The sequence below is a fragment of the Gymnogyps californianus genome, chromosome 27 (genome assembly GCF_018139145.2).
Source record: "Gymnogyps californianus isolate 813 chromosome 27, ASM1813914v2, whole genome shotgun sequence".
NCBI lineage: Eukaryota > Metazoa > Chordata > Aves > Accipitriformes > Cathartidae > Gymnogyps > Gymnogyps californianus.
The window spans coordinates 2,898,192-2,923,899 of NC_059497.1; the positions used below are offsets into that span (position 1 = coordinate 2,898,192).

At 51.8% G+C, this 25,708-nt stretch overlaps 1 protein-coding gene across 1 annotated transcript in view; it reads right to left on the reverse strand.

Moving 5' to 3' along the window:
• The window catches only part of CDK18 (cyclin dependent kinase 18), a 40,135-nt gene that overhangs the window by 13,166 nt on the left and 1,261 nt on the right, over nucleotides 1–25,708 (reverse strand). Inside the window, exon 2 of the mRNA XM_050911370.1 lies at nucleotides 5,490–5,644. Coding sequence (XP_050767327.1) covers nucleotides 5,490–5,613 — 124 coding nt within the window. The 5' untranslated portion in view covers nucleotides 5,614–5,644. The remainder of the gene's footprint in view (nucleotides 1–5,489; nucleotides 5,645–25,708) is intronic.

The following is a 25,708-nucleotide window of genomic DNA, read 5'->3' on the forward strand; positions in this document are numbered from 1 at the left end:
AAACTTTGCAGCTAGGCTCCAAGTTAGCAAGGCCTCCAGGGTCCAAGGGCCCTGCCATAAAGCACCGGTGTCCTCCGTGCATCCAGGCACCCTGCAGTTATTTCCCCAGAGCAAGGAGGAACACTGCAAGAGGGAAACTCCCCAGGGAGGACCTGTGATGTCCCAGGCTGAGCCACTGAGCCCTGCCCCTTGCCAAGCCCGTTCTCTGAGCTGCACAGAGACAATCCCCCGCTATGCCTAATGCAGATTTCAGCACACCGATCCCAGTGTGCTCAGGCAGCCAGCGATGATCTCATCGCTGAAGACTGGGAAGGGAGGGCTGGCTTTCACGGGGTGGTGAGCAGGGCTGGGACCTGGCTGCAGTTTGCTCATCTGATGGATGAGAGGTGGCAGGCAAGTGACCTGGGAAAAAGATGCGGTTTCGTGCCATGGTCACTCGAGGACCAGGGGACCTGCGGGCTAAGGGATGCAGGGTGTCCTCGACAGACAGCCCGCACCTCAGGGATGGGTTCAGCCCATGCCACTGGACTCGGGAGCATCTGAAACGGTGCCAGGAGTTTTTGGGCAGACAGGCAAGAACAAGGCACAGAGTCACCCCTTCTCCCAGGACCACTGCGGGACTCTGGTCCCTGTCCCTTCTGGCCATCTGTTTGTGCAGGAACAGTTAGGCAACTTACCCTGAATTAACCACAGGTATGAAATTAATGTGGATCAAATAAACTGGATCAAATCTTTTTAACTTGCTCGCTTCCTAAGCAAATTATCTGAAATAAAACCCAAAGGCCATTTAAAATCTGACTGAACGGAGTTCAACTAATCCACTTTAAATTATAGTTTGGGTGAATTTGTGCTGGTTCCCATAGGCAAACAAGCCCAAAGTCTTGATAAAAGATGCAGCCTGCCCTGAAAGGTGCAAACCAGCAGCACTGTCTCTCGAACCAGCAACCCACCAGGTAGATTAGTGTCAATCTCTCCTCATCTACAAGAGCATAAAATGTAAAGCCAGAGGTAAGACGCCAACCTGGACATTCTAGCGCATACAAAGGGGAATGGGATGCGCAAAAGATGCGAACTACCACAGGATGGGAAAAGCATGTCAAAATACACAGAAGACTTGCAGAGACGAGGGGAAAGGTCTTTTGGCTGCCCTGGGGCCAGAGAAGGCAGGCGGGATGGGCCAGTCCAGTCCATCCTGTGTTGTCACCAGGTGCCCGCAGCACCCGGAGATACCCAGTCCCGCAGAGATGCTCTCGCAGGGCTGGGGTTGCCCCCGTGCTTGGAGGACCTTGCTGGGTGCTCGCGGGAGGAGACATGAAGCTGTGGACATGCAAACGTGAGGGCCTGTTTGATTCTGCTCGGCATTTCATGTGGATTACGGTGAGCCCTGACACTCTGCAAATAATGAGGCTGCATGGGATATCAAAGCAAATTAAAGTGAGACCGCAGACACAGCGGCTGCCTTTGACGAGCCTCCCGCCTTTTTTTATAAATATATTTAAACACTGCCTCTGCCAAAACAAGCTTTGATCTCCCAAGGAAAGGGGCCAGAACCCTTCACTGCTTGCCTGACTTACAACTTTTAATTACTTTGCTAAGTGTGAACTCTCCTCTCAAAGCTCTGTTACACTCACGAGGCAGGGCTGCACGCAGATCTTGGATTATTCATCCTCCTTCCTCCCCCTCATCATCACTTCTTTGTGGCCTTGCACTCCAAAGGGCAGATCTAGCTCTGATTTATGCCGTTGCAAACTGGGAGTTACGCAGGCTTTGCAGCCCGAATACTGAGACCTTATTTGGCCTCGGAGGACGGACCAGGTAGTAGCTGTTTTGGGGCAAAGCCTTGGCATAGATATGAGCTGTTGCTGAACACCACCAGCTCTTATCAAAGCAAATGGGAGACACCAAGACCTGATACCTCTGAAAATCTGGTGTATGGAGAGGAATGTGTGACTGGGGAAGCCCAGGAGGAAAGGAAGGAGCCTCCCTGCCTTCAGCCTTAATGTGAGGCTGGAGCAGCCATGGAGAAGGTTCCCCATCTCCGAGGATATGGAGATGGTGCTAGCCTTTGTCAAGGATATCAGATATTGCACAGAGCCCAGCTTGGGCTCTCCTTAACCCAGGGGCTTTCTTCCACCTCTGCCTCTGCAGCTGAGCAGCCGCCATGGCCATGGGTGGAGGGGCATCGGACGCCCCGAGGCAGGCTGCAAGTAAGTTAGGCTCTGACCACAGGCACCCCCTTTCCCTCTCTGCATTGTCAGACTCCGCCAAGGTGACATTGCTGGTGACGGGATGTGTCCAGGCTGGAAAGCTGTTTGCTTTTCCATTTGCCAGCTCTGCTTCTCTCAGGCCTCGTTTTATCAGCCCCTGTGGGTGAGGTCATGAGAATTACGGGATGGAGAGGACAGAGCTGGGGATTTCCCACCGCACCACCAACAGATGAGGCAGGTTTCTACCCACGAGAAGGCCTTGCCTTGTCCTGTTGCCAGAGTCAGAGCAGCTCTGCACATGCTCTTGGAGCATCTCATGAGAAGGTCTTCTGGCCTCTGCATCACCCTCCTCCCCAAGGACAGGCGGAGGCACTCACAGCCACCGAAGTGTAGGATTTGCAGACTGCCATGACCTGTGAATGCTGATAACCTGTGATTTCTGATGCTGGAGGGAAAATAAAAACTGCAAGCAATTCCCTGAGGAGCTGTGTGAGGTGATGAAAGAAAAAATGATGTGCTGATCTCTGCTGTGATTAGCACTCTGTTCTGGAGCCAGTGATCACAGTGCCTGAACTGTCATGGGTCATCCACTCACCAGGAGAGAAAAGATCACTGCAGGCAAGCCTGCCTGCCATGCAGACAGCAGAGACAGCCCCAGGGGCTCGTTCAGAGATCCTGAGCAAGGAAGGTGAAGCCTGAAGCAAAGCAGTTTTATGGGGAAGAGAAGCAGCACAAGAGTGACTGCCACGGCTCTAGTCTCAGCTCTGCTACCAGCTTTCTGCACAACTGTAGCAAAGTCGTTTTGCCTCTCTGCACTTTGATTTCTCCATCTGTAAAACGGAGGAGACCAACACCTCAGAGAGAACTGAAATCAGAGCCCTCTCCAGACCAGGCAGCTCCCTCGAGGTCCACACCTCACCACCAAACCCTGCAAGAGAGCAACTTGCATATAAACCCCCTTCTCACCCCCTCCAGCACCACCAAAACGATCCCGTCCCCCTACACATCTGAAGCATCACACTCCCACACCATGCCCGAATGCCTCCTCACCCCGGGGTGCTGGGGCTCGTGCCCCCCCCCAGCTCTGCCCCCCGGCACTGATGCCTCCAGCTTCCCCCGCCGAGCCCCCGCCGAGTCCTCCTGGCACAGGGCTGTGGGCAAAGAGCTCCCAGCCAGGAGGGGTTTATTAAACGGCCGAGGAGATGCCTCAGACAAATGTGGCTGTCAGGGCTCTTCATAAACAGCTCCCGCAGCCCGCAGGAGACGGAGATTAAGGGCACTGTGGAGGTGACTTCTCGGGGTTGTTTACAATCCCCAAGGGAAACTTAACCAAGAGATCTCGGGCAGGAGGGAGCGGGCTCGGGGTGGTGGGTACAGCGGGGCAGCGCGTTTTGCCTGTCCCGTGTGGGAGAGGGCTCAGGTGCAAACTGGGAACCGTGCACCAGGGAGCAGGGGGCACGCAGGAGGGAAAGCTGTGGCAGGGGGCCAGGACGTGCCGCATCCACGCGGGGAGGGAGGTATCGACCCGTGGGGGCTGGCACCGGGGCAACCCATAGCAGCACATGAGGAGCCGTACCCCACTGGGTGATGCTGGCAGACCCCGAGCCCAAGATGCATTCCCGGGTCCAGGCAGGAGGATCTCCTAATCATAGCACATCACAGTCCAGTACTTGTCCAGCCTCTACCCACGGGGTCAGGAACACCCTCGGTCCTGGCCCCAGGCTCAGTCTGCTCTGCCTTTGCTCTTATTCTTTCCTGGCTACCTCAGGAGCAAGACCAAAAGTGGGGTGGAGGGAACAGGCAGATGCTGCTTGCACGGGTTTGCCATTCAAGGGCAAAGGAAGAACCGTGACCAACGCCTCATTAAAGCAAAAGAACGGGGAAATCGCCTCTGACAAAGCCTCGGTTTGCACAGCGGAGATAACGAGCCCAGGCTCAGGCATCCCAGAGCAGAGGTCCCCCAAGGAAGACAACAGCAGGAGCAGCTGTCAGCGCCCAGGACTTTCTTAGCCTTGCACCATTTTATCCCCACAGCTTCTGCACATCTAATTAAGGGCTCAAGTCTAATTATAGCTCTCGCTGCTTGCTAGGGTGTGAGGGGAGGTGTGTGTGTAGGAGAAGGGAAGGAGGCCGTGAAGGGATGCTGTTCAGGGCAGCCTGGGTGTCTGGAGGGATAAAGAAGAGCGTCAGGAGCTGCAGGAGTGAGGAAAGCCAGCTCTAAATTAGGTTACTGCATCTCTTCTTTCAAGCAGGTTAGCTGGCAGAGAGACGATCCCTCCCTGCTGGGGCAGATGCGAGTGCCAGGCAATTACATCACGGCCTCAGCCCCTGCTCGCAGCAAAAGTTTCTAGCAATTGTGGCTGCAGGGTGAGGGGAAAAAGAGCTTGAACATGACCTGAGTGGAGCTGAGGGCACCGACACATGAACGGGCTGGCCCGTGGCAAAGCGAGTTGTTTTGGCAGGAGGCAGCAGCAAACGCATGACGTGATCGCCAGGAGCGGTTCAGCCTTGCACCCGCAGCAGCGAATTTACCCCTGGATGAATCAAGTCTAACTTTATCAGGTTTCCAAACGCCTGCCTGTCAGCGGCTCTGCCTGCTTGTCCATGCACGGCCGCCTTGGCGTGATCTGCTCCCGGTTTATGCCTCAAGCATTGCCTCTCCCTTGATATGCCCATAGCCAGAGACAGCGGAGCCTGCCCCAGCCTGCAGTGAGGCGGCTGCTCTGTTTGCAGAAGGGATGTGCTCTGTTCTGCTCATGGGGGTGTTAACCCTCAACCTCCCTGCTCCCTGGGACCTTGAAAACGGCACCCCAGGAGAAGGCTGTGGGTCCAGCATGAAAGGACGGTTCAGCGAGCCCCAGATGCTCCCCTGAACAGAGAGAGCAGCGCCTTTGGCTTGGTGGAAGTGTCAGCCTGTAGCCCTGGAGAGGGCTCAAACACCACGGTCACTTTTGGGCAGGCAGAAGGCGATCCCACACTTTCACACTACCTTAACCACAGATGTGTCATTCCTCTCTTTTTTGTGCAAATACCTTTCCCGCCTATAAGGCTTTCCTTATGCAAGTATAAATCTCTCTTCAGATCAGATTTAATGACAAGGTGTTATTAATCCTGCTGGATAGATGGGGAAAGCAACACAGACAAAGGGACAGTAACTTTCCACACATCAACACACCCAGAGAAAGGCCGGGGGGGCTGGAGCAGAGATGCTTGCTGGCAGTGCTGACCCCAGATGCTCCTGACCAGCCCCAGCACCGCCGTAGGGGCCCGGGGGCTCCTTACCTTCATTCCTCCGGTTGTTGAGCTGGTTGAACTGCTCTGTGAACTCCGTCAGTGACTCCTCGATGGTCTCCGTCCGAGGAACTGAGAGTGAAAACCTCCGCTTGAAGTTTTTCATCTTGTTCATTTTACCTTGTGCTGCGAGGGATGGCAGAGCCCTGCGGGGAAGGGGAGAGAGCAGGCTGAGAGGGCTGGACGATGCACAGGATGGGTCCCCAGCCCCACAGCTCCTGCTCTTTGGGGCTGGCAGCACCCCGACCTGAATTTCCCCTGCTGAGGATCTGCAGGGGTCCCTGGGGACATCCTCTTCTCTGAGGCACCGCTGCTGTGTCAGAGCAAAAGAGGAGCCACGTGGTCACCAGCGGAATCAGGTCCCTCACGTCTTTAAGAGCTGACTGTGGTCAAGAGGTGCAGGGGGCTTTTTCTGAGCTAGTTATCAGAGATAACTAGCCCAGGGCAGGGCTGTGCACACTGAATCACGAGTACCAATACAGGCTGCACCTTACAGCATCCTTGGAAACTCCAGGAATGCCTGGAACAGGGAAAAACAGGGTAGAAATAGAAGGAAAGCAAGAAAGAGTAAACAGCAATGGAAAAGATTCAATACCACACTCCTCCCTGTACAAGGAGGCACCTCTCCCCTGGCAGTTTGGTCTCTGCTTTGCCCTTGCAAGAAAGACTTCCTGAGCCAGCAGCAAAATGCTGAGTGGAGCCAGTACTGGCCAGGGGGGATCCCCAAGAGCCACAGCAAGGGGAGATGCTTGGAGCTCACAGCTTGCTCACAAGCTCTTGAATGACTCATCCTGTACAGGCATTAGAATCGCCTTAGCCAGGGATCTGATTAAAGCAATAAAACCCTTAAAAGAAGAAAACCCTCAAGGGGCACATGGCGAAGCACGCTGAGTCTGAGCAGCCACAGGAGCAGGCTGAGGGAGCTCGCTCTGGGCGTCTCGGAGCCACACGCTGCTTTGCCTTTCCTACTTTGGCTCTTGCCAGGCCTGTCTGTAGCTCAGCAGCGCAGATGGGACCGGGCTGCAAGAGATCTCTGTGCACGGTTTGGTCTTTAGCACCATCCCCGCTGCACTCAGGCGTTATTCCTCCTGCCGAGCACAGACCTAGCAAACAGCCAACGCTCCCCGCTCCCTGGACCTGCAGACATCAGTGTCTCAGCCCCAGCCAGCCACAGCTCTGCCCCTTCCAGTCCCAGGCCCGAGGAGGTTTGGGTCTGTCCCTCTCCCCTTCCCAATCTGATGAGCGTAGGGCTGCTCCTCCACCAGCCTTCATCGTCTCAGCCCTCTAAACTGTCTGGTGGGGGATCTTCCATTAACAGCACTGGACTCCTTTAATGCTACTCTCACCCGCCAGCCCAAGGGGGGATCTTAAGGGGAAAATCATCCCCTGGTACCAAACAGGCATCAAAAGCTACAGAGAGCGGTTCTTTCCTGCACCGACACACACATCCCGCGACTTCTCCTGCACCCCTGGAGCGGGTCGGCCCCCCTGCTCCTGGGTGTCCCTGCTACAGCTGAGCAGCCCTCTTCCCCGGCTCTCCCCACTCCCTCCCAGCCCCCTCCGGGGTTTATCAGCACAAACAAACGGTGATCACATTCCAGACTGATGCGATCAGACACAGCATCCGGGAGCTAATGCATCACGTCGCCAGGGCAACGGGAACACTTGGGTTGACATGCCTGCATCTGAAAGCTTAAAAGATTATCCGTCAGCAATATAAACACTCCGTTTGGGTGTCTGCCACGCTCTGCTGTGAGGCACGGCACCCTGCTGTGGGTGCAATCCCCTGAAAATCCCTGGGATTCACCTGAATCCTGGGGACTCACACCCCTCAACCATCCCCACTCATCTCCCACCTTTAATGCTGCAAAAACCTAAAGATGAAGACTCGCCAGCAACGCTTGTGTACCTGGAATCAGGGCTGGGATAGCTGGCTGGGGGTGGGAAGGGAGGCTGGAGGCTGCTTTGAGTTGCAAAGCAAGGCAGGAGGATGCTAGACACATCCACTTCAGGCTTCAGACATTTAAATGTTTTCTCAGCACTACAGAAACATGCTTTGACAACAAAGATGCCGGCACTAGTGAATGCAGCATTAGCAAAGTCTCCATGCTGGTGCTTTCCTCATGGCCAAGAATAAAGTCTCCAAGCAGTGCTGTTCCTTCCGAAGGGAAGGCAAAGCTTGACACTTACTTTGGAGACCATTTTCCCAGCCCACGGCTCTGATCCGGCTCCCTACCTTGCAAGCTAAGCAAGTTTTAACCGAGGCACTGCGGGTGTGTGGAAATGCCGCTAGTGTTGCAGGCACCCAAGGAACTAAACAGACCTGAAGTGTTCTGCTCCAGCTGTGCATGCTGACACTGCTGAAGCGGCACTAGTAAAAGCTACAGAGGCTCCTGTGCTAGGCACTGTTTTGCTCCCAAACAGGAAAAAGGAGCTCAGGGGAAACCCGTGATGCTCCCAGCAGGTACATCAGAGGCTCAAACGAAAGACATCTTTCCACAGATAAACCCCAGTGATTATTCTTTCAAATGAGGGCATAAGCAAGTTTCCACACATCTCTGGTGAAGGTTACACTAATGAACTGCACTCTGGTAGCATCCTGAGCGACCCTTGCACATGTCCATAACACAGCAAGTGCAAGGACACGCTCGCAGCAGCAAGTGCTGCAATTACCTGACTTCACATCCACCCGAAGATACCAGGCTGCTTTCACCAGAAACTGGCAGGGAAGAGAGAGATTGCATGAGATTGCCCCTCGCCAGTCCCCCAAGATGCTTAAATCACAGCTTGGAGAGGAAGGCTCTGTGTTTAAAGAGAGATTTAGCAATGCTGTGCACCCCTAACAGCGGATGAAAGAAGTGTATCCAAATCGTGGATAACACACTTGCAGGACCAAGGAGGACAGATCCCAACCCTGAGCACCATCCCCTTTCCCGCCCTTTTGGAAAGGGCACCCTGCCTGGGACTGGGAGGGACTGGGCTGGAGGGCTGGGGGCTGCTGCAGAGCCGCTCGACCCCCTCCACGCCTGCCATGCCCAAAGGACAGCAGACACCCTGCCGTGCTGGGGACAAAGTCCCACCCTGGCAGGGAGTGGCACGGGTCGGTCAAGACAGCAAGCCACACGGCAGGACCAGAAGGTCACGGCAAGGTGCTCAGCAATTCCTGCTCTGACAATCCCCCGTCAAGCCAATCCATAACCTCCAGAAGGGCCCTCCACTCCAGGACTGGGAAAGATACAGGGAACATAAAAGATACTCCATCCTTAGGTGAACGAGGGAGCGGATGAGGGGCAGGGGTCTTTCCATCTCCCTCCCTCTCCGCCCACCCTCCTCAAAACGGTGCAAATGCTTTAGAAGGCAAACGGCTTCGCACTGACACAAACTGGTGCTCCACACGTTGCAGTCTGAATCCTTCCCCGCCTTGCTACCTACTGGAGTGCCAGCAGCTCCAGGCTGCTAAATATAAACCTCCTCGGAGAGGAAGTGGGGTGGGGGTAAAAATAGCACCGACATGCCTAGCTACCTCTCCTGCTCTGCACAAGCCTGCCCTCTACTCATTATCTTTATGGCTCTGTGCAATTGTGGCTTCTTTTACCAGCCAGACCTGGATCTACTTGGCATCTGGTGATGGAGTTCACGTTAAAGTGTTTGTCAGCTGGAATTTATGGGACTGTTCTTGTCCTCAGCACTCCACTCCTCCCAGAGAGGAATTCATCCTGTCCCCAGTGGCCGTTTGGATCCGCGTGCCCTAAAGCTGGGATTTGCTCCCCTCCTGCAAGCACAGCATCCCGCGACCTACATGCTAGAAGGCTGCAGCACATCACCTGGGGCAGGTAATGCGGGGTCCCCGGCGGGCACCCCTCCCCGCACGCTGCCCTGGGCAGCACCCCGGGGTGCGGGGGGCTTCGTCCACCCTCCGGCTGCATTTCTTCTGAGAGAAGGCATCCCCTTTTACAGCTAACCGGAGCAGCCCAGCCCTCTCCCATGGCATGGATTTCAAAGGAAGAATTGCTAGCGACTGCCTCTTGTTTCCCACCACGTTTCGCAGGACTGTACTAAAGGAAGTGGAGGCATTTATTGACTTTCTGAGAGAAAGTGACACTTGCTAAGCAAAGCAATGACATCACTTGTTTTACAGCCTGAAGGATCTCGAAGGGAATTACACCAACTCCTGAACCGCAGTCATCTCTGGGATGGAAGAAGCCGGCTGATTAACAACATGCAGAAACATGACGTTGCATGGTAGAACACGACGGGAAGAAGCAGTCTAAAACAGCAATAAGGAATTTAGGCATCAACAGGCAAAAATGAAATCACTCAGGTTGGAATTTGGCCAAGGAACAGGGATTAAAGCCAGCAGTGTGAATGATCTGCATTTACTGTAATATAGTCAGATAGTAAATACTTGGCTAAAACACTTCAAAGAGCCCAAAGCTGAATCCCGTCAGGAAAGCTGATCACATGATCGAGACAAGATGTTAATGATTCTTTAAACTGCATTCAAAGCCATATTCGCTGCACTAGCAACAACTGCGCTCACTATTTTTCAGTGAACTATTCCCACAGGCATTCGGGCTGTGACTATCCACATGAATCTCTCTTGCATTTGTAGAGCAAAACCCGCTGGCTCTCTGCTGTGGAATTCAAAAGACAGGTATTTTAGGCACAGACAAGCCATCATCAGTGTATGAAACTGTCCCCTTTCTCCTTCAGCATATTGCAGGGGCTCGGAAGCAAGGCTTTCAAGCAATAACCACTTTATTGCTTTTCACAAATGATAAGTGGCTCCATTTTTTTCTTACCATTTTAACAGACTCCTGCTCCCATTTCCCAGCTGAAAGGGTGGAAGGCTTGGAGGGAACAGTATGCTTTTTTTAAGCTTTTTTTTTTTTTTTTTTTTTACCCCCAGAGAGATTAACAGTTGTGTGTACAAGGCAAAATGAACAGTCCTATTCAGCAGTTACGGCTCATGCTTCTCGCTATTAGGTAGCATTGATTCACTCCTGCAAGTATCTAGAGAAATGGTGAATTCTGCTCGTAAAGCCTTATTTGCTCTGCAAACACAGCTATCATGCAACACTGCATGTGGCTACAGGGCTAAACAAACACAGAATCGAGGCACCAGTTGAATACGTGCCCCTCCTCACATCGCAAGGCATGGAGACAAAAGTCAGACCCAACAAAAGCTCACCAGCGTAGCCCATGTGCCAAGCAGCCCTCTGCACCGGCCAGCCGCAGGTCTCTGCTTTGGCCAGCTGATGTGCTCCCTCCCAAGCTCCAGCACAGAGGAGGGGCAGAGAAAAGCAGCATGAGCTGCCAAGACCGCTGCGCGCAGGCGATGGGAGAGATTTCGGCCCCTCCACGGTGCACATTCCTGTGCAAACAGGAGCTCAGCACAAGCCGAATTCCTCCTCCGCTCCGAATTTCCTCAGCAGGGCCAGAGCCGGCTCCTCGGGAGGTGTACGAAGGGGGACGGGGAAAGATCTGAGGCTGTTCTGGGGAGTCAGAAGGAAATTACCGCACGCTAGGGATGACTCTAACATACACCGGGGCGATGCTGAATTTTCTGCAGCAGCTGGGAATCCTACTGGGGCAAGGTCGGAGGGGCAGGGAAGGATATCAGCCCCCAACCACCAAATGAACGTCTCCCCGGCTGCTCAGCTGTCAGCATGAAATCCTCCCGGGGGTAACAAGCTCCCAGCCGCTCCCTCCCCATGACAGATGCTGCAGAGCACAGTCCGAGTGCCGGGGTAGATTAGTTCAGATGGACAGAGGCTGCTCTGAGCTGCAGCGAGGACCGGCACGGCCCTGCAGAGCCGGGGCCGCATACTGCTCAGCCTCTGGGATGGGCAGTGGACCCTGCTCATCAGAGCAAGCGGTTTGCACAATTACTCTCCCCAAAAGGTGAGTGATGAGGGGAGAGAGCAAGGCCAGCTCTCCTCCCTCCACATTTGCCTCCCGCCGCTCAGCTTTGCTATTCAGGGGGCCTGACATTTCCCTCCTACACAGGGAGCAAAGCCCCTGCCAGGAGGTCAAGATCCTGCGGAGAAGGGAGTGCAATCAATTCCTATTAATCTACAGGAGCCCTGTAGCAAACAGCAAGACCATCATCCCAGGGCAGGGACTGTGCTGGGCATGATTGAAAAGGGAACTTGGGGTCCCCAGGGAGTCAGTCCATCCCCGCGTTGCAATTTTTTTTTTCTCCTGTACTACTGGCTTCCATGATTACAACAAATGCAGTGCACCAGGAATGTGATTATGGCAGCCAGGAGATCACTGTCCTCCCTTCTCACGTCTGCAGTTCAGAGGAGGCTTGGGAGGAAAAATGATCCTGTAGCAAATGTGCAAGACTGGCTTCCACTCCGGCTCTGACCCTCTCGGCATGCCTCGGTTTCCCCAGCTATAAATCAAGAATGACGACGCATCCTTCCTCCCTTCCAGTTTGTTTGCATTTTCCTCGGTTGTGAGACCCTTGGAGGCAGAAGCCTGGTTTGTGGGGTGTGCAGCGCCCAGCACACCAGGGTTTCTATCCCTCATTTGCAGCATTGCAATTATGGCTGTGGTAAGCTGTTGTTAAGAGACAACAACACAGGCAAAGCACAAGCCACATGGAGCACGTACAGATCTCTGAGACTCAAACAGACACAAAGATAGCCTGGGAAGGGTGAACGCTATGGAAAACTTCCTGCAAGCCCAGCCTCTGGAGACTTTATAACCTGTATGTGATGCACGGGTGAGAGTGGGAAGGAAAGCCGTTTTGCTAGATGCGCATTTCCACTCTCGTTTGTCCCAGTCCTGACAATGAGCCCAGTAACAAGAGCACACAAAGGAGGTTTGTTCTGCCTTTGTATATTTTGCCTTTCTCTGTGTCCACAGCCCTGTGCGGTGCAGTCAGCAGTTCTCACTTGGCTCTTCCCTTCCCGGCTCTTGGTGAGATCAGGGCAGCTCCGAGGAAGGCATTAAAATGACTGTCATTATTCCAGCAGCCTCAAAACACTAGGCACTTATTCCTCAGCCGATGCTAACCTGAGAAAAGTGTCCAGTGTTTGGCTGGAACAACAATAGACTGCTAATAGCCAGTTTGTCCACCACAGACATCCCAGTCACGGGTGGGAGCTCAGTGCTCACATTGTCTGCTGTGCTGAGCTGCCCTGAAGGTGATCGTGTCAGTGTTTCCATGGTACGTTCATCGTCTTCAGGGGATGAGTGGTCCGGACTCGCAGCCGCTGTAGATCAGCAGATCCCCTGCTCCAACCCATCCATCACTGCTGGTTTGCACCAGAAGGGCAGGCAGCGGGGAATGAGTCTCAGCAAAAGTGCGTGACTTTTCTCCTTGGAGCCCAACACAACTGCGTTTGGCTCCGAGACAGACGCTCCCTTTGATACTCAATTTTGCTACGGCAGCTATCTAAGTTATTGAGACTTAATTTACGGTCGCTCGGGAGTTCAGGGCGTGTGTCCCACTGGCAGCGTTCACCGTGATGGCAGCACTGTCTCGCTCATACGGCGGTGCTAGACCACGACCCAGGAGACCTGGGCTGTAATGTGACGCTTGGGAGCAAAGAGCTGCGCTGGGATTGCTGGGGCAGCAGCACTTTACAGCTCAGGTATGCTCCCGGAGGTGCTGCTGATCGGCTGCATGATATTTAGCAGTTCTCTTTTCTATGACTCACTTTCTCCTTTCATCCTTTTATTACACAGCGGGCACATCCTTCACAACAAGCATTGCACTATGTGTATACCAAGCTCCTAGCACAGTGAGTAGCTACTGCAGTATCAACACAAGTAATTACTGAAGAGGAACCTTACCAGCACAAGCCAGCCTGGTCCTTGCCTTTTATGACACTCAAACGATTATTGAATGACAATTAACTAACACAATCCAAGCTGCATCCGAGGCAGACTGGCTCTTCCTGCTACACCGCAGGACCTCGCTGCGAAGCCTGCCTGCTCTTCACGAGCCCCCTGGAGACCTGACGTCCTGTGCTGCCCTCTCCCAGCATCACCTCCCCGTTACCTGGCTCTCACGTCACACCCCAAAAGTGCCAGAGGCTCCTGAATATAAAAGCACAACCAAGAAAGTGTCCATGGATCCTGCTGAATGAAAGACACTCCAGAAAGACAAACCACGTGCTGCCATCCCCGCAGCTGGCAGCCAGCGTTCCCAGGTGGCTGGGAGAGACAGGGAAGAGGGTGCCAGCTTCCAGCTGCCAAAGAAAGTCATTCTCAGTAACACAAAGCCTCTTATTTTCTCTCCCAGGAGTGTTTAACCTGTGGCTGAGGCTGTCAGCACTTGCCTTTCCTTTATTGCTAGATGGGAAGGAGGATCCACGTTACAGGAGAAGATCCCTGGTGCAGGAGAGACCAAGTCCCACTCAGACTCTCCCCCAGCAACATCCCAGCACACCCGCAGCTCCGTGCCGCCGGATGAAGCTGTGCAACGCTGCCATCCACACGCTCACACAGCACGGGGTATGTAGGGTCTGCTGCCTTCTTAATTGCTGTTTTCTTTCCTCCTTTTTCTTTTTCTTTTTTTTTTTTTTTTTTTTAATTAGAGCTTTCGTTCTTTCCGCAGCCCACACAGAGCTCCCAGAGCTGCAAGCTCGTCTGCGATTGCCACGCAGACAAGAGCTCACGGAAAGCCAGGATTCACTTTCCCTGCAGTGGTCAGGAGGAGCCAGGAGAGGTTGTCTCCCTCTCTCTTTAACAGAAAATACTGGAATTTTCCTCCTGTGACCCATGGTTTCATCTTCCACCCAAGGCCTCTCTGTCTGGCACGTGAGAACAAGGCTGAAAGGAAGGTATCAGTGCAGAATGAGGACTGGGGGCAATTCATTTCTTCAGCTGAAATGTGGAAGGCAGACACAGGAGTCAGCTTTGACCTGCTGCCCAGGGGTGTGATCACAGCTCGGCTGGCATCACCCTGCCTCAGCTCCCCAGGGACAGCTGAGCAGAGGGACCACACAGTCCTGCTGCCTGGGTCCCCTTTCTAAAAGCATTCCTAGGGAGGGTATTTAAAGAAACCGAAATTACATCCTGTACACCCAACAGTCGCATGGAATTTGTGAAATGCAGCTACCTCTGGTGCAAACAAAAGGAGGGGGACAGCAACCAGCGCACAATGAAAAGGTGAAGAGAAGAAAGCCAGATCCTCATGAAAAGTCTTACCAGAGGGACCCAGGTATCAAAGGAACTTGACAGGACCAAATTTCCCGGAAAAACAGAAAAAGGTTTTAATATAAACAGAAGCACAACATTTGTAAGAAGCAGCACCACCACAAGCACTCAAAGCAATTAAGAGCTCGGCTCTTTGCCATGCATTTTCTAGGAGACTAGAAATGCATGGAGTCCAGCTTGCCTTGCTCTACCCTGATAAACCGCACTTACAAAAGGGTTTTGCAGTTTTGCTCTACAATCCGTAGACACCTGGATTTCTAAGCCACCCAGCCCTGGCAATGGGAGGAGGAGCTGGAGAGACTGCACAAACAGCTTCATACGGGATTAACGCTCCTTCCTCCCCCAGCAAGCTCCCAGCTCAGATCCAGCAGCTCCTTGGAGCCAACACTGCTAGTAAACCAGCCCCTCACCGCCCTCGGACAGATCTTTCTGCAGCAACAGGAAAAGAAATGAATGAAAGGGGACGGTGTTCCTGACCTACTTCTCCCCACTCCAGCAGAGTTTACAGTACCAGCTACGGACTGGGTTTCTCCCCAGGACTGTGCTCTGGAGCAGCGGTACCACTGTTCGGCATTAGGCACATAAAACTCTTTGCAGCAGGGTTTCAAATCTGTTTTATTTAAAGCTCTGGAATAGTCACATGGTAGTAAGGTAGTGAGCAAACACTGCAAGTCTACTTCCCTGCCAAGGATTGCACTAATCTGCTATTTAATCTTAAACCAGTTGTGCACCCATCCTTGGAGGGCTTTGCGCACGTGTGTGTATGTATTTCTCCCTCAGATGTGAGGGAAACGCACCCACACAGGTAGGGAGCATGACAAGCCAATGCTTGAGGAATCAGAGGATTTCAAAGCACAGCACAACCTGTAATTACTTTTGGCATCCCTGTCTTCCCCATAATGGGAAGAGTAATGCTGCAGCATCTTTTATCCGGACCCTTCCTTATCATGATTACCACAGTGGTGCTTCGAGCCCCAGCCGGGTGTGAGATGTGCAGGTGGGCATCCGTGTGATCTTTCTGCCTTGGCTTTGCTTCCCAGATCCAGAGCCCACACCTCGTCCTCACGATGAGAGAAGGGATTGCTCAAGTCCTCACTCCAGCTGGTGATCAGGGACTTCTGCTCTACTAAGCTGCTGTCAAGGCTGGAGGAAGGCAGGAGATTTAAAAAGCTTCCTGAGCCAAGAGGTGGCTGCCAGGGATCCCAGTGTGATAAGAGCACTGTTTTGAGGCAGCGAACTTGGCAAGGGCTCTGTGTTGCTGCCTAGATGCCAGGCTTTGAGACACCCTTGCATCAGCATGAACAGCCTCCGGGGACGGTTCTCCCTCGCCCCTGGCCCGTGCACATGCACCACCTTGGAAGCCGACAGCGCTTTGCCTGCCTCGGGGGGATGCACGACTTGTGCCCTGCTGCTGCAGACTTTTAAAGCTGCTCCTGCACAGACGGATTTCACCTGCTCTCCCGTCCCCCGTGCTCTCTCCCTTCTCCCCATTTCAATGTTCAAGTTTTTCTCCATAATCTGAAGGGAGCCAAGTGTCCCTGCCATTCCTTCTCTGGCTTCTCAGATCTCAGCGTTGATACCGCCGCCAATAACACTACACTCCTTATTTCTGCACATGAAGCATTTCCCCTTTGCAAAGAGCCAGGGGTTGGGCAACGCAGTGAAAACCAGACATTGTCTGGGCCACATGCAGGGAAGGAATAATGCAGAAACAAACACCAAAAGAGATTTTCACAGTAGCAAATGTCTCAGGGAACAACTAGTGAAAGCAAACGAAGCGGATCCTCAAATAGTCCTGCTCCACTTAGGATTTGACTAGCACAAGCCACATTAAATGAGGGGCTCCCCGAGATGTACGGCAGCTCCTGAGATCCAGGGGTTGCCAACCAGCTTGGACGTGTGTCCATATGGCAAAAACCTTCTCAGTCTTGCCTCCTCCACCAGCTTCCTTAGAGAGCTGGGAGAGCAGAAAGACAGGAGGCTGGTCTGAGATGCAGACACACTCCCTCCCCTTTGCTCCTCATCCTGATGTCCTCCGGTGTACCTCCCTCCCCCTGGGCAACCCAGGACAGGGATGTGCTTGCAGAGCAGACTGTCCTGCTATGTCCGTGCTCTGCTCAGGAAGCTCTTTATCAGGTATTTTGCACTGGCAGCATCATTTTCCTTCAACACAGAGATGCTACAAGGAGGCTGTGGGATCGCCCAAGAGCCCAGCCCAGGCCCTGTGATGGTGCAAGCTCTCCGGGATCCCAAACCCGGTGAGATGCTGCCTTCCAGGAAACCTCTGTCCCTGAGAGAGCAGCACACACTTGCAGGGCATCCTCAGCCATCCTCCTGCACTGCCTGGAGACACCGGCCTCCCTAATATCCTTACCCCGCCGCAGCTAAGCACCACCATGACTATGACATTTTCATGTTAAACCAAACATGGACACGTCTGGATACCAAATAGAGACATCCCAGATGAAACATGTATAAACAGATTAAGCATGCCTCAGTGCCTGCAAACCTCTGCTCACTTCCCTATGGAGGGCAACATTTCATGCATATCTGGGAACTCAGCAAGCGCACACTGTTTAGATAAACCTTGTTCCTTGTTAAACTGTAAATAACATCTGTTTCGCCAAGCCAAGCCCCAGCTCGCTGCTCGGTGTCCTGAAAGTTGCAGTGTCAGTCATAGGAATGGCAGACAAAGCAAGTATATTTGGTGGTTTTTTAAATAAAGAATTCATCTCTCTTTTTTTTTTTTTTTAAAGCTCATTTTTCCACTTCTCTCTTCACTCCCAACCCACCTCCCCCCTGCACTTTAAAAACTATCGCAACCCTCACTGCATACTGGTTGAGTCCCCCACACAGCTGCCCGCAGCTCTGGTGTCCTTGACAAGCTAGATGGGTTTCTGCATGAGCCTTGGAAACTGGGGGAGATAACAGAGCCCAGCAAGAGATAAACAGAGTGAAAGAGAGCGAGGGAGAGCCATCTCTTGCAGGAAAACACATGGTTGGACTCACCAGTCCTTGGACACTGTTAGGAAGAGATAGGTGCTGGGCTGCAACACGCGTTGACCCGTGGCCTGCAGTCCATTGCCCTTTTGTAAGACATCAGAAGCACATCTGGAAATAATTTCAAATATAGTTGTGTCCCCCCCCCCCCCCCAAATCAAAACACAGACGTATTTCCATGTGGTTTTCAGTAACAGGCCACAAGAGTCAAGGAGACTCAAAGCTCAGAAAGCGAGACGGAAAGGGACTACATCAAGCAAGGCTGTTCAAAGCTCACTCGGTTGTATTCAATTCTACTCCTCTCCTGCCTCGCAAGCTGATAAGCTGTATGCTTCACAGGAAACACTCGAGATAAGAAAGGATTATAATCCTGAGACCCAAAGAGACGAGAGATTTGGCCTACGTTCACACAGCAGAGCATCAGCCGAGCTGAGGTGCCCCCCTCTCACCACCGCACCAAATTCTCATCTGGTTTAATACTGGTGGGCTTGCTTGTACACGCTGCAACTAACTGCACTTGCAATGCTGCTATCATAGTGCGATTAGTTGCACAATTAATCGTTAATAAGAAGGGATTAAAAGGGATTAAGTACTTAAATAGAACACATGCTGCTAATGGTAATTTATAAAAACACGCCTTCTCCCTCAGATACTGTGTCATGTTTTCCTGGAATTAAAATGACTCAATTGGACCTTTTCTCTGCACCTCCTGCCCAGAGGAAATACCTGTTTCCATCGCTGCGTAGCTGCAGCTGGGGTCTGAGAGGAATTCAACAGCGCGACGGGCACCTCTGCACATCCCAGCCGTGGCTCTCTAGGGACAGGGCAGCAACAAGAGTGACGGGAAAGCTCCTCACTGCTACTGCTCTTTCCAGGGGCTTTGAGAGTTATTGCTAAAGCAGGAGGATCATGGTGGATGGGAGGGATGTGAAGGTGGGAGGTGTGTGCTGGGGTGTTGTGATGGTTCATTTAATGGAGAGAGTAGCTTGGGGACACAGAGGCACTCTTTGCATTTTTAAGTTGGACGAGGCACAAAACAACCCCTGGGTATGACAAAAGGAGCGTTAAACCCACTAGTTCTGCCTCCTCCTCGGACTCCCAGGCAGGTAATGTTGCTTCTCTGTCCCACACACACCAATTTACATTGCAAATGGTGTTTGCAAATTCCTGCCTAAATCCCAGGTACTAGGAAGGCTGCCCAGGTGCTGCCAGACCATCCCCAGCCTTTCTGGGACCCTTCCAAGGACCTGAAATGGCTCCGAGGCACCTGGGCAACGCAAGGACTGCGGGGCTCAAACTTACCGCTCCTGCTGCTTCAGGTCCCTGTGTCCCTGTCTCCCTTCGGCTACAGGCACAGCAGCAGCTCTTGATGCTGACAATGATTTGTGACGGCCCCGACGGCCCATCCTCCCCCACCTCAAACCCACGTCAGAGAAGTTTTCTGCCTTGAATTGAAAACCAAACCGGCAGAAAAACAAACCCCTTGGCTCCTCTGAGCAGGGCAGTCTGAGGCATCCCTTAGAGGTTTCTTGCCTCAATCACACAAGCCTACAGTGAGACCTGGCCCTGCAGAGGTTTCCTCTGCACTCGGCAGCATTTCAGCCTCTAGCTCTTCCTCGAAAAAGAAAATATGCCAGCTGATGGTCTAAGGCGCTGTGCAGGTTCTTCCCTTGAGGAAGAACTGAGGCTGAGGCTCTGTGAGGCTGCTGTGAGGGGTGACATGGGCTCTGCGCTGTCGCTCGGGTCCCATGGACCCCCAAAGACAGGCAGCTCTGCTCAGCACACCCATCCCGAGCGGGCCGTGGGGACCGACTCCATCGCATCCTGCGCAGGAGGTCCCTGCAGCCCACGGCACTCCGGTGCGGCACTGCTGGCAGAGCAGCTCCCTGCCTGTGCCGAACCTGCTCCTGGGATAAACAGAGGCTTTCAGTCTCCAGGGCTGCTAATTCACCTCCTCTGGCCAGTGCCATGCTCAGGAAATACACAATATCAATGCCTTTATTGTAGAGGCAGATCGTGAGGGCTGCAAAGGCTTGCCCCTAGATGTGGTCTTCCTCGAGCAGCATGGGGAACATTGGCAGCCCTGCAAAAGAGGTCCTCCTCGCAGCCACAGTCCGGGATGTAGCTGTTCCCTGTTCTGGACTAACACTGGCCTTCAGTCCCCTAATTGCAAACATGAAAAGCAAACAACGCACAGAGGTATCCAGCCACAGGCTGACTCGTTATGTCCCTTCTGAGAGCTTGATGGGCAGGGCTGTAAGTCAGATACCACCACGACTGGCAAAATACAAAGGACAGATAAGAAAAGGCTGGGATTTGTGAGATACGGTTTGTTCCTGACTGCCTATACTTCCTGTATCCTGTGGCACAGTGATTACTGTGCAGTAATTAGTTAATAATTACAAGCTGACCAACCCTCAGGAATATATGTAGCAGAAGGAGCAATATATGCTTCAGGCTGAATGCAGATTTTCCTTACTGCTTCTCCCTTGCACTTACATCACTGCTCCAATTCAAGGCATGGAGAACAGATGCCAGAAAGGTTATTATGCCTACAGGAACACAGGAGCAGTCCCTCGCCCTTCTGTGAGCACTGTTTGTTCAAGGATAGCCAAGCATTTCACTAATACCAACTGTACCTCAGCCTAGCTGTGAATTTTGCTATTATTCCCCCCACCGAGACGGGAAAAACAGAAGTGCAGAGACGGGATGGGACTCATCCAAGGTCAAATAGCAAGTCAACAGCACAGCCAGGAAAAGAGTCCGGGAGATCTGGCCCTGGATCCTACCTCCAAACTACCGCTGCAGCACTGTTTCCTTTGGTCTGTTGTTTATAGATCCCTGCTGCCCAGATCTCCTGTATCAGGACTGGATCCTGAATTTCTGAAGCACACTCTCTACCAGGTCACTGGCGATGCTGGTACTGCAGAAATGAGTGAGTAGTTTCTAGTTCTCTATGTTATCAGGGTGACAGCAGAGATGACACAAGCACACATTACAGAAGAGATCCTACTACAAAACTAGAGAGGATTTGTGACAATCACGGCCTTGGCTGCTGGCAAAATTGCCATGTCTTGTGCTGCTGTGGGTCTACTGACTTCAGCAGAGCAATGCTGATTTACACCACTTGAGTACCTGCTGAAGTAAGGCAGAAAGTAGAATTTAACCTACCAACATGGGCAGATGCAATAGGAGGATGTATTTTCTGGGTGAAAAGAGATCACTTCAGCTGCTATTATACTCTTCAAATCAGATTTTTAAAGTCCAAAATAAATTAAAAAAACCCCAAGTGCTATTGAAGATGCCTGTAGGTCCCTGGCTGCATCTTTGGGTATCTATAGATCAGCAGCATTTGCTCCAGCACAGGCTCGGTGCAAAAGCTGCCAGTCTAAGAGGCTTTCCACCAAATAATTCAAGTCATGCTAGAAGGCATAAAACCAAGCTCCAGGTGATGTTCCATGCTGGAATACAGAAAAAAAACAACACCAATGAATTTATATGCATGTGCATGTTCACAAGCGCAGAGTTAAGGCTCCTGTTCATAAACCTTGTCAGATTTAGCAACTAAAAAAAGATACGGCTTCAAGAGTGGGCAGTGCTGGGGAAAAGCGGGTGCGAGGGAGAAACGACAGCGGAGGGGGGTTGCAGCTAAATCTAACTGGGATCATGCATCATAACCCCTGAGTGACCAGCACATTAACACTTACCAAATAATTAAATAGACCGAGTAAAAATAAACTATTTAAATCAAAATAGAGAAATAGCAGAAATAAATGGAACGTTTGGAATGTTTCTGCTTCCCAAAAAAGGCACATTTTGATTTCTTCAGAGGTTCCAGTGTTTATGGTCAGCTTCAACAGCCTCTCCTTTTTAATTTAGCAATTCAATTAAAAGTCACCAAAACAACAGCAGCACCCCAGGAAACTGGTCAAATCCAGCCCCCCACACCACTCCAAAGGCCCCGGCTGGGGAAATTTGGGTTGTTTTAAAGGAAACAGCTGAGCATTGCAGAGGTTGGGGAAGAAAGAGAGGGAGGGGGAAAGGGTTCATGTAGCAGTCTTCAGTAATAAAAACATTACTGCATGGCAGGTCATGAGCAAAAACTGAAAGGGCGCCCAAAAGACAAACAAAATTCATGTCCCCCCCAGCCCACAGCGAGAGACGGGCTGTTAGCTACAGACCAGCATAAACCAGCATATGTTGGAGAGAGCATCAGACCTCAGGGCTGAGGTCCAGTGCCATCAGTGATGGGACCTTGCTAACACCAGGAGCATGCTCCTTGCCTCTGTTTCCCACCTGATAAATGAAGATGAGAGTACTAGCTCAAGGGTGGTGCGAGGGTGAATTGTTTGGGTGTAATTAACAACATTAAAAAGTCACAAAATAATTGGACTGAATGCACCATTAGCTGGCAATGAAGTGTCTTCGTTAGCAGCACCCTTCCTTCCAGGCGCACACAGAAGCTGCGCACTTTCCCCTCCCCATGCACTAACGAAAGGGCAGTAAACCCAACACCGCTCCATCCTGTTTGCTTCCTTCTCTACCCATCACAAGCAGTAACAGCTCTGATGATACCATGTGTTCCTGCAACGCTGGCAGAGGTGACTGGCACCAGGCACCGACAGCTCCGTATCAGAAATTTGCTGCTCAAATACTTCATTCTTTTTGTCATGGTAGTGCCTGGTGGCCCCCGAGATTGAGGACTCGCTGTGCAAAAGGCAGCGATGAGAGATTGTCCCTGCTTCAAAATGCTGCTGATTTAAATCCACAAAGGAAGATAAAGGGAAGCAGAATACAGGGCCAGGCTCACAGCAGGTCAGTGTCAGACCCAGGCTGTCTGTGCACAGCCTGAGATGCTCTGAAATGTCTCCACCTGAGCTGCTCTGGGAGACCTGGTTCCCAAAAAGCAATGAGCATCCATCTTTGAAAACAGCAGGTCAAACATCCCTCCATTCCTCAGTGTGAACACTTCTAGAGTTATTTATCCTCCCGGCACCCTGCTGTGGCAGGGACGGTACCTGATGTAAGACGTGAGCACAGAAAAGCCACAAACAAAAACAGAAGAGCTGGTGCTGGCATCTGAATCCAACTCTGAAGCAAGTGCCCCAAAGCCTGGAGCATCCTTCCACTTCATGAGCTGTATTCCCCCAGCTCCTGCCTACATTTGAAACTGTGGTGCATTATGCATTCAGCACAGGAGTGAGAATTTTAACAAGAGCCCAGCTGCTGCTCAGGTGTGAAAAGAAATGGTCAGATTTTCAGCAGAGATCAGCCCAGTGGGCAGGCATGCTGTGCTGAAGATACGTGGACATTTCCCAGTGGGAATGCGGCATGCCTAGCCTGCCTGCAAAAATCTAGCCTTCATTGTGGTGGCTTGGAGTTCATCCCTAAAACAGCGAGGAAACCCAGAAGGCAAGAGAATACAGATCTCAAGTTGTGATTGGAGATACAGCAAGAATAAGCCACACGAAAGGAGAGAAGCAAAGAAAGAACAAGAGAGAGGAGAGATTGCAGCGATGTCAGAAGCACAGATGAGCCCCAGCTACCTCTGAAGGCTTGCTAGCTCTGCTCTGTGGCTTGAAAATAATTTCACACCAGCTTCTTTTCCAGCCAGGCTGCCTAGACAAAGATACGAGCTAAGATTGTGAGCGACTGAGCAAACAAGCAGCAGATGAGCAACACTGGCTGCAGGCAAAATGCTACCTGAAAAGAAACCTTGATTAGAAATGTAAAGAGAGAGCAAAAGATGCTCCTTCTGATTAGAGATCGACTCAGCAAAGTTAATTGTTCACCAGATTGTAATCTGGGCTTTCGCATCTACATTAATCAACAGGTTGCCTTCTGCTATCACTTTTCCCTTTACAAACAGCAAAAGCAAGTGAATTTAGAGAAAAGCAAACCCAGCAGGTCAAACCTCTGCATGGACAGACTTCGCTGAAAGCAGTCAAAGGGCCTTTTTTTAAATAGAGACCTTTTATTGTTTTTCTACCTGTAAAGATGTAAACAGAGACCATGTCATCAACCAGAGCTGACCTTTCAGGGTTTCAGTACACTAATTGCGCAGAGCAGAACTCACTCCAGGCTGGGCTGGGATCTTTTCTGAACTCTGTAGCTGGCCCCAGAGTCAAGATCCCATCCTGTTGCCTGGAGAAGCTGCTTTAAGTTTGCCTCAATTTCCCTGAGCATGGAAGGCGAATTTGGGAGGCTCTTACTGAGTATAAACCCTCCTGGAAACTCTTACTATTATTCGGACATGACTCCAAACATGTGTCCCAGATTTTCTGAGATTCTCAGACCGCCTGGCCCAAACCTCAGGTCTGTATGGAAGCCAGAGGAATGTCTCACGGTTTACAAGGCTTGACCAAACATTAATTTCTCTCCAGAAGGCCAGACCAAGGGGATGGTCCCAGTGGAAACTGCAACGTGGATATTTTAATGCATACACAACATACGGAAAGTACATATACAGGTTTCTGCCTCACCAAGTGGCAGGGTGCAGCACAAAGGACAGAGGGAATGGAGGGATCCTCCTGGACTTGGGAGATCAAAACTCAGTTCCCTGTGCTACCACAGGCTCCCTGGAGCACCTCGAGCAAGCCATTTTGTCTCTCCACTTTCCCATATGCAAAATGAAGCTGCCTTCATCTATCTTGTCTAGTTACAGTGCCAGCAACAGAAGGCAAAAACTGTCTCCTCCTGCACCCGTGCTCTTGGCACAGCAGGGCTGTACCCCAGCCCGTGCCTAACTGTGACAAACAAGACAGCAACAATGGCAATAAATGCATACGAAAGGCAGCAGCTAAAGATTTAAAGCAGCTAGTTTGGAAGCCAGTAAAAAGCAGCCGGGCACGTCAGCTGCATTTCAGTCACCTGTAACGTACGAATATGTGACACCATCACTTCACTCTTTGTCACTCGCCTGCCAGCGGAGCCTGTCTGAAGGGTCCATTCAAGGGACCACAAAGAGGGCTTGTTTAGTGAAAGGGACCTTCGCAGCATTGAGACAAGTATTTTAGTGCTTCCGCGCCTATCTCTGCCAGCATCCCAAAGCTCTAGAGATCTCAGGGAGCAAACCTCCGAGAACAAAGCAAGGTCAAGTGTTAACAGATGGGGAACTCAGACATGGGGATACGGTGACGTGTCCAAGGTCAGACAGAACCCGTGGCAAGGCCAGGGACAGGGTCAGATCTCCAGAGTCCTGTTCTTTAGTTACAAAATTTCCTCTCTTTTCCAAGCAGGATAAGAGAGGAGGAACTCCCAGCCATTGCTGGGGAGGTTGTTCCACTACTCATTTATTAATTGCCCTCATTCGGACACGGTACCAATACTTTCCTGCATTAGTGTGTAAGTCTGGGCTCTTGGAAACATATCTGTGAAATCTGCAAAACCTCCCATCAAAAGTGGTCCCGCCTGGAGAATGGGCACCAAAACTTGCACAGAAGTCTTCTGGCATGACAAAGAGAGTCTAAAAATCAGCAAACTGTGAGCTGGATGCCTCACACGTACACACACACAGAAGAAGTTTCATGGATGGGGTGCCAGCTGGTGAACCAGGTGCCCTCCTCCTATGCCTGCCTCTGTTCCTCCTTTGCATCAGGCTCTTGGACATGTCACGTCCCATCGATGTACCTGTATCTTCTCCAGGGAGGAAAGGATGCTCTAGACTACAAATGCACTTTGAGATCTCAGCGTGCCGCCACTGATGTGTTCCCACCGACACTAACTGACCAATTATCTAATGGCCTGGTGTTTGCATCAAGGGAATCTTTTCAAGATCATGGGAACTGGTTTTCATGACCTCTCCACAGACGGGATGACCCAGATGCCCTGTCAATGCCCCGTGAGGCTGGAAAACAAGACTCTGCTTGCATTTACCACATTTCAGCTGTGTGTTAGCACACGTTGCAGATCTACATGCTGCCCCATCACCAGTGAGGAGGAAATTAATCCTATTTCCTTGCAGGAAGAGGGTCCTGTCCGAAGGCACTTGCCCTTTCACAAATCCCATCCGGAGGCACTAACTTTCTGCCTGC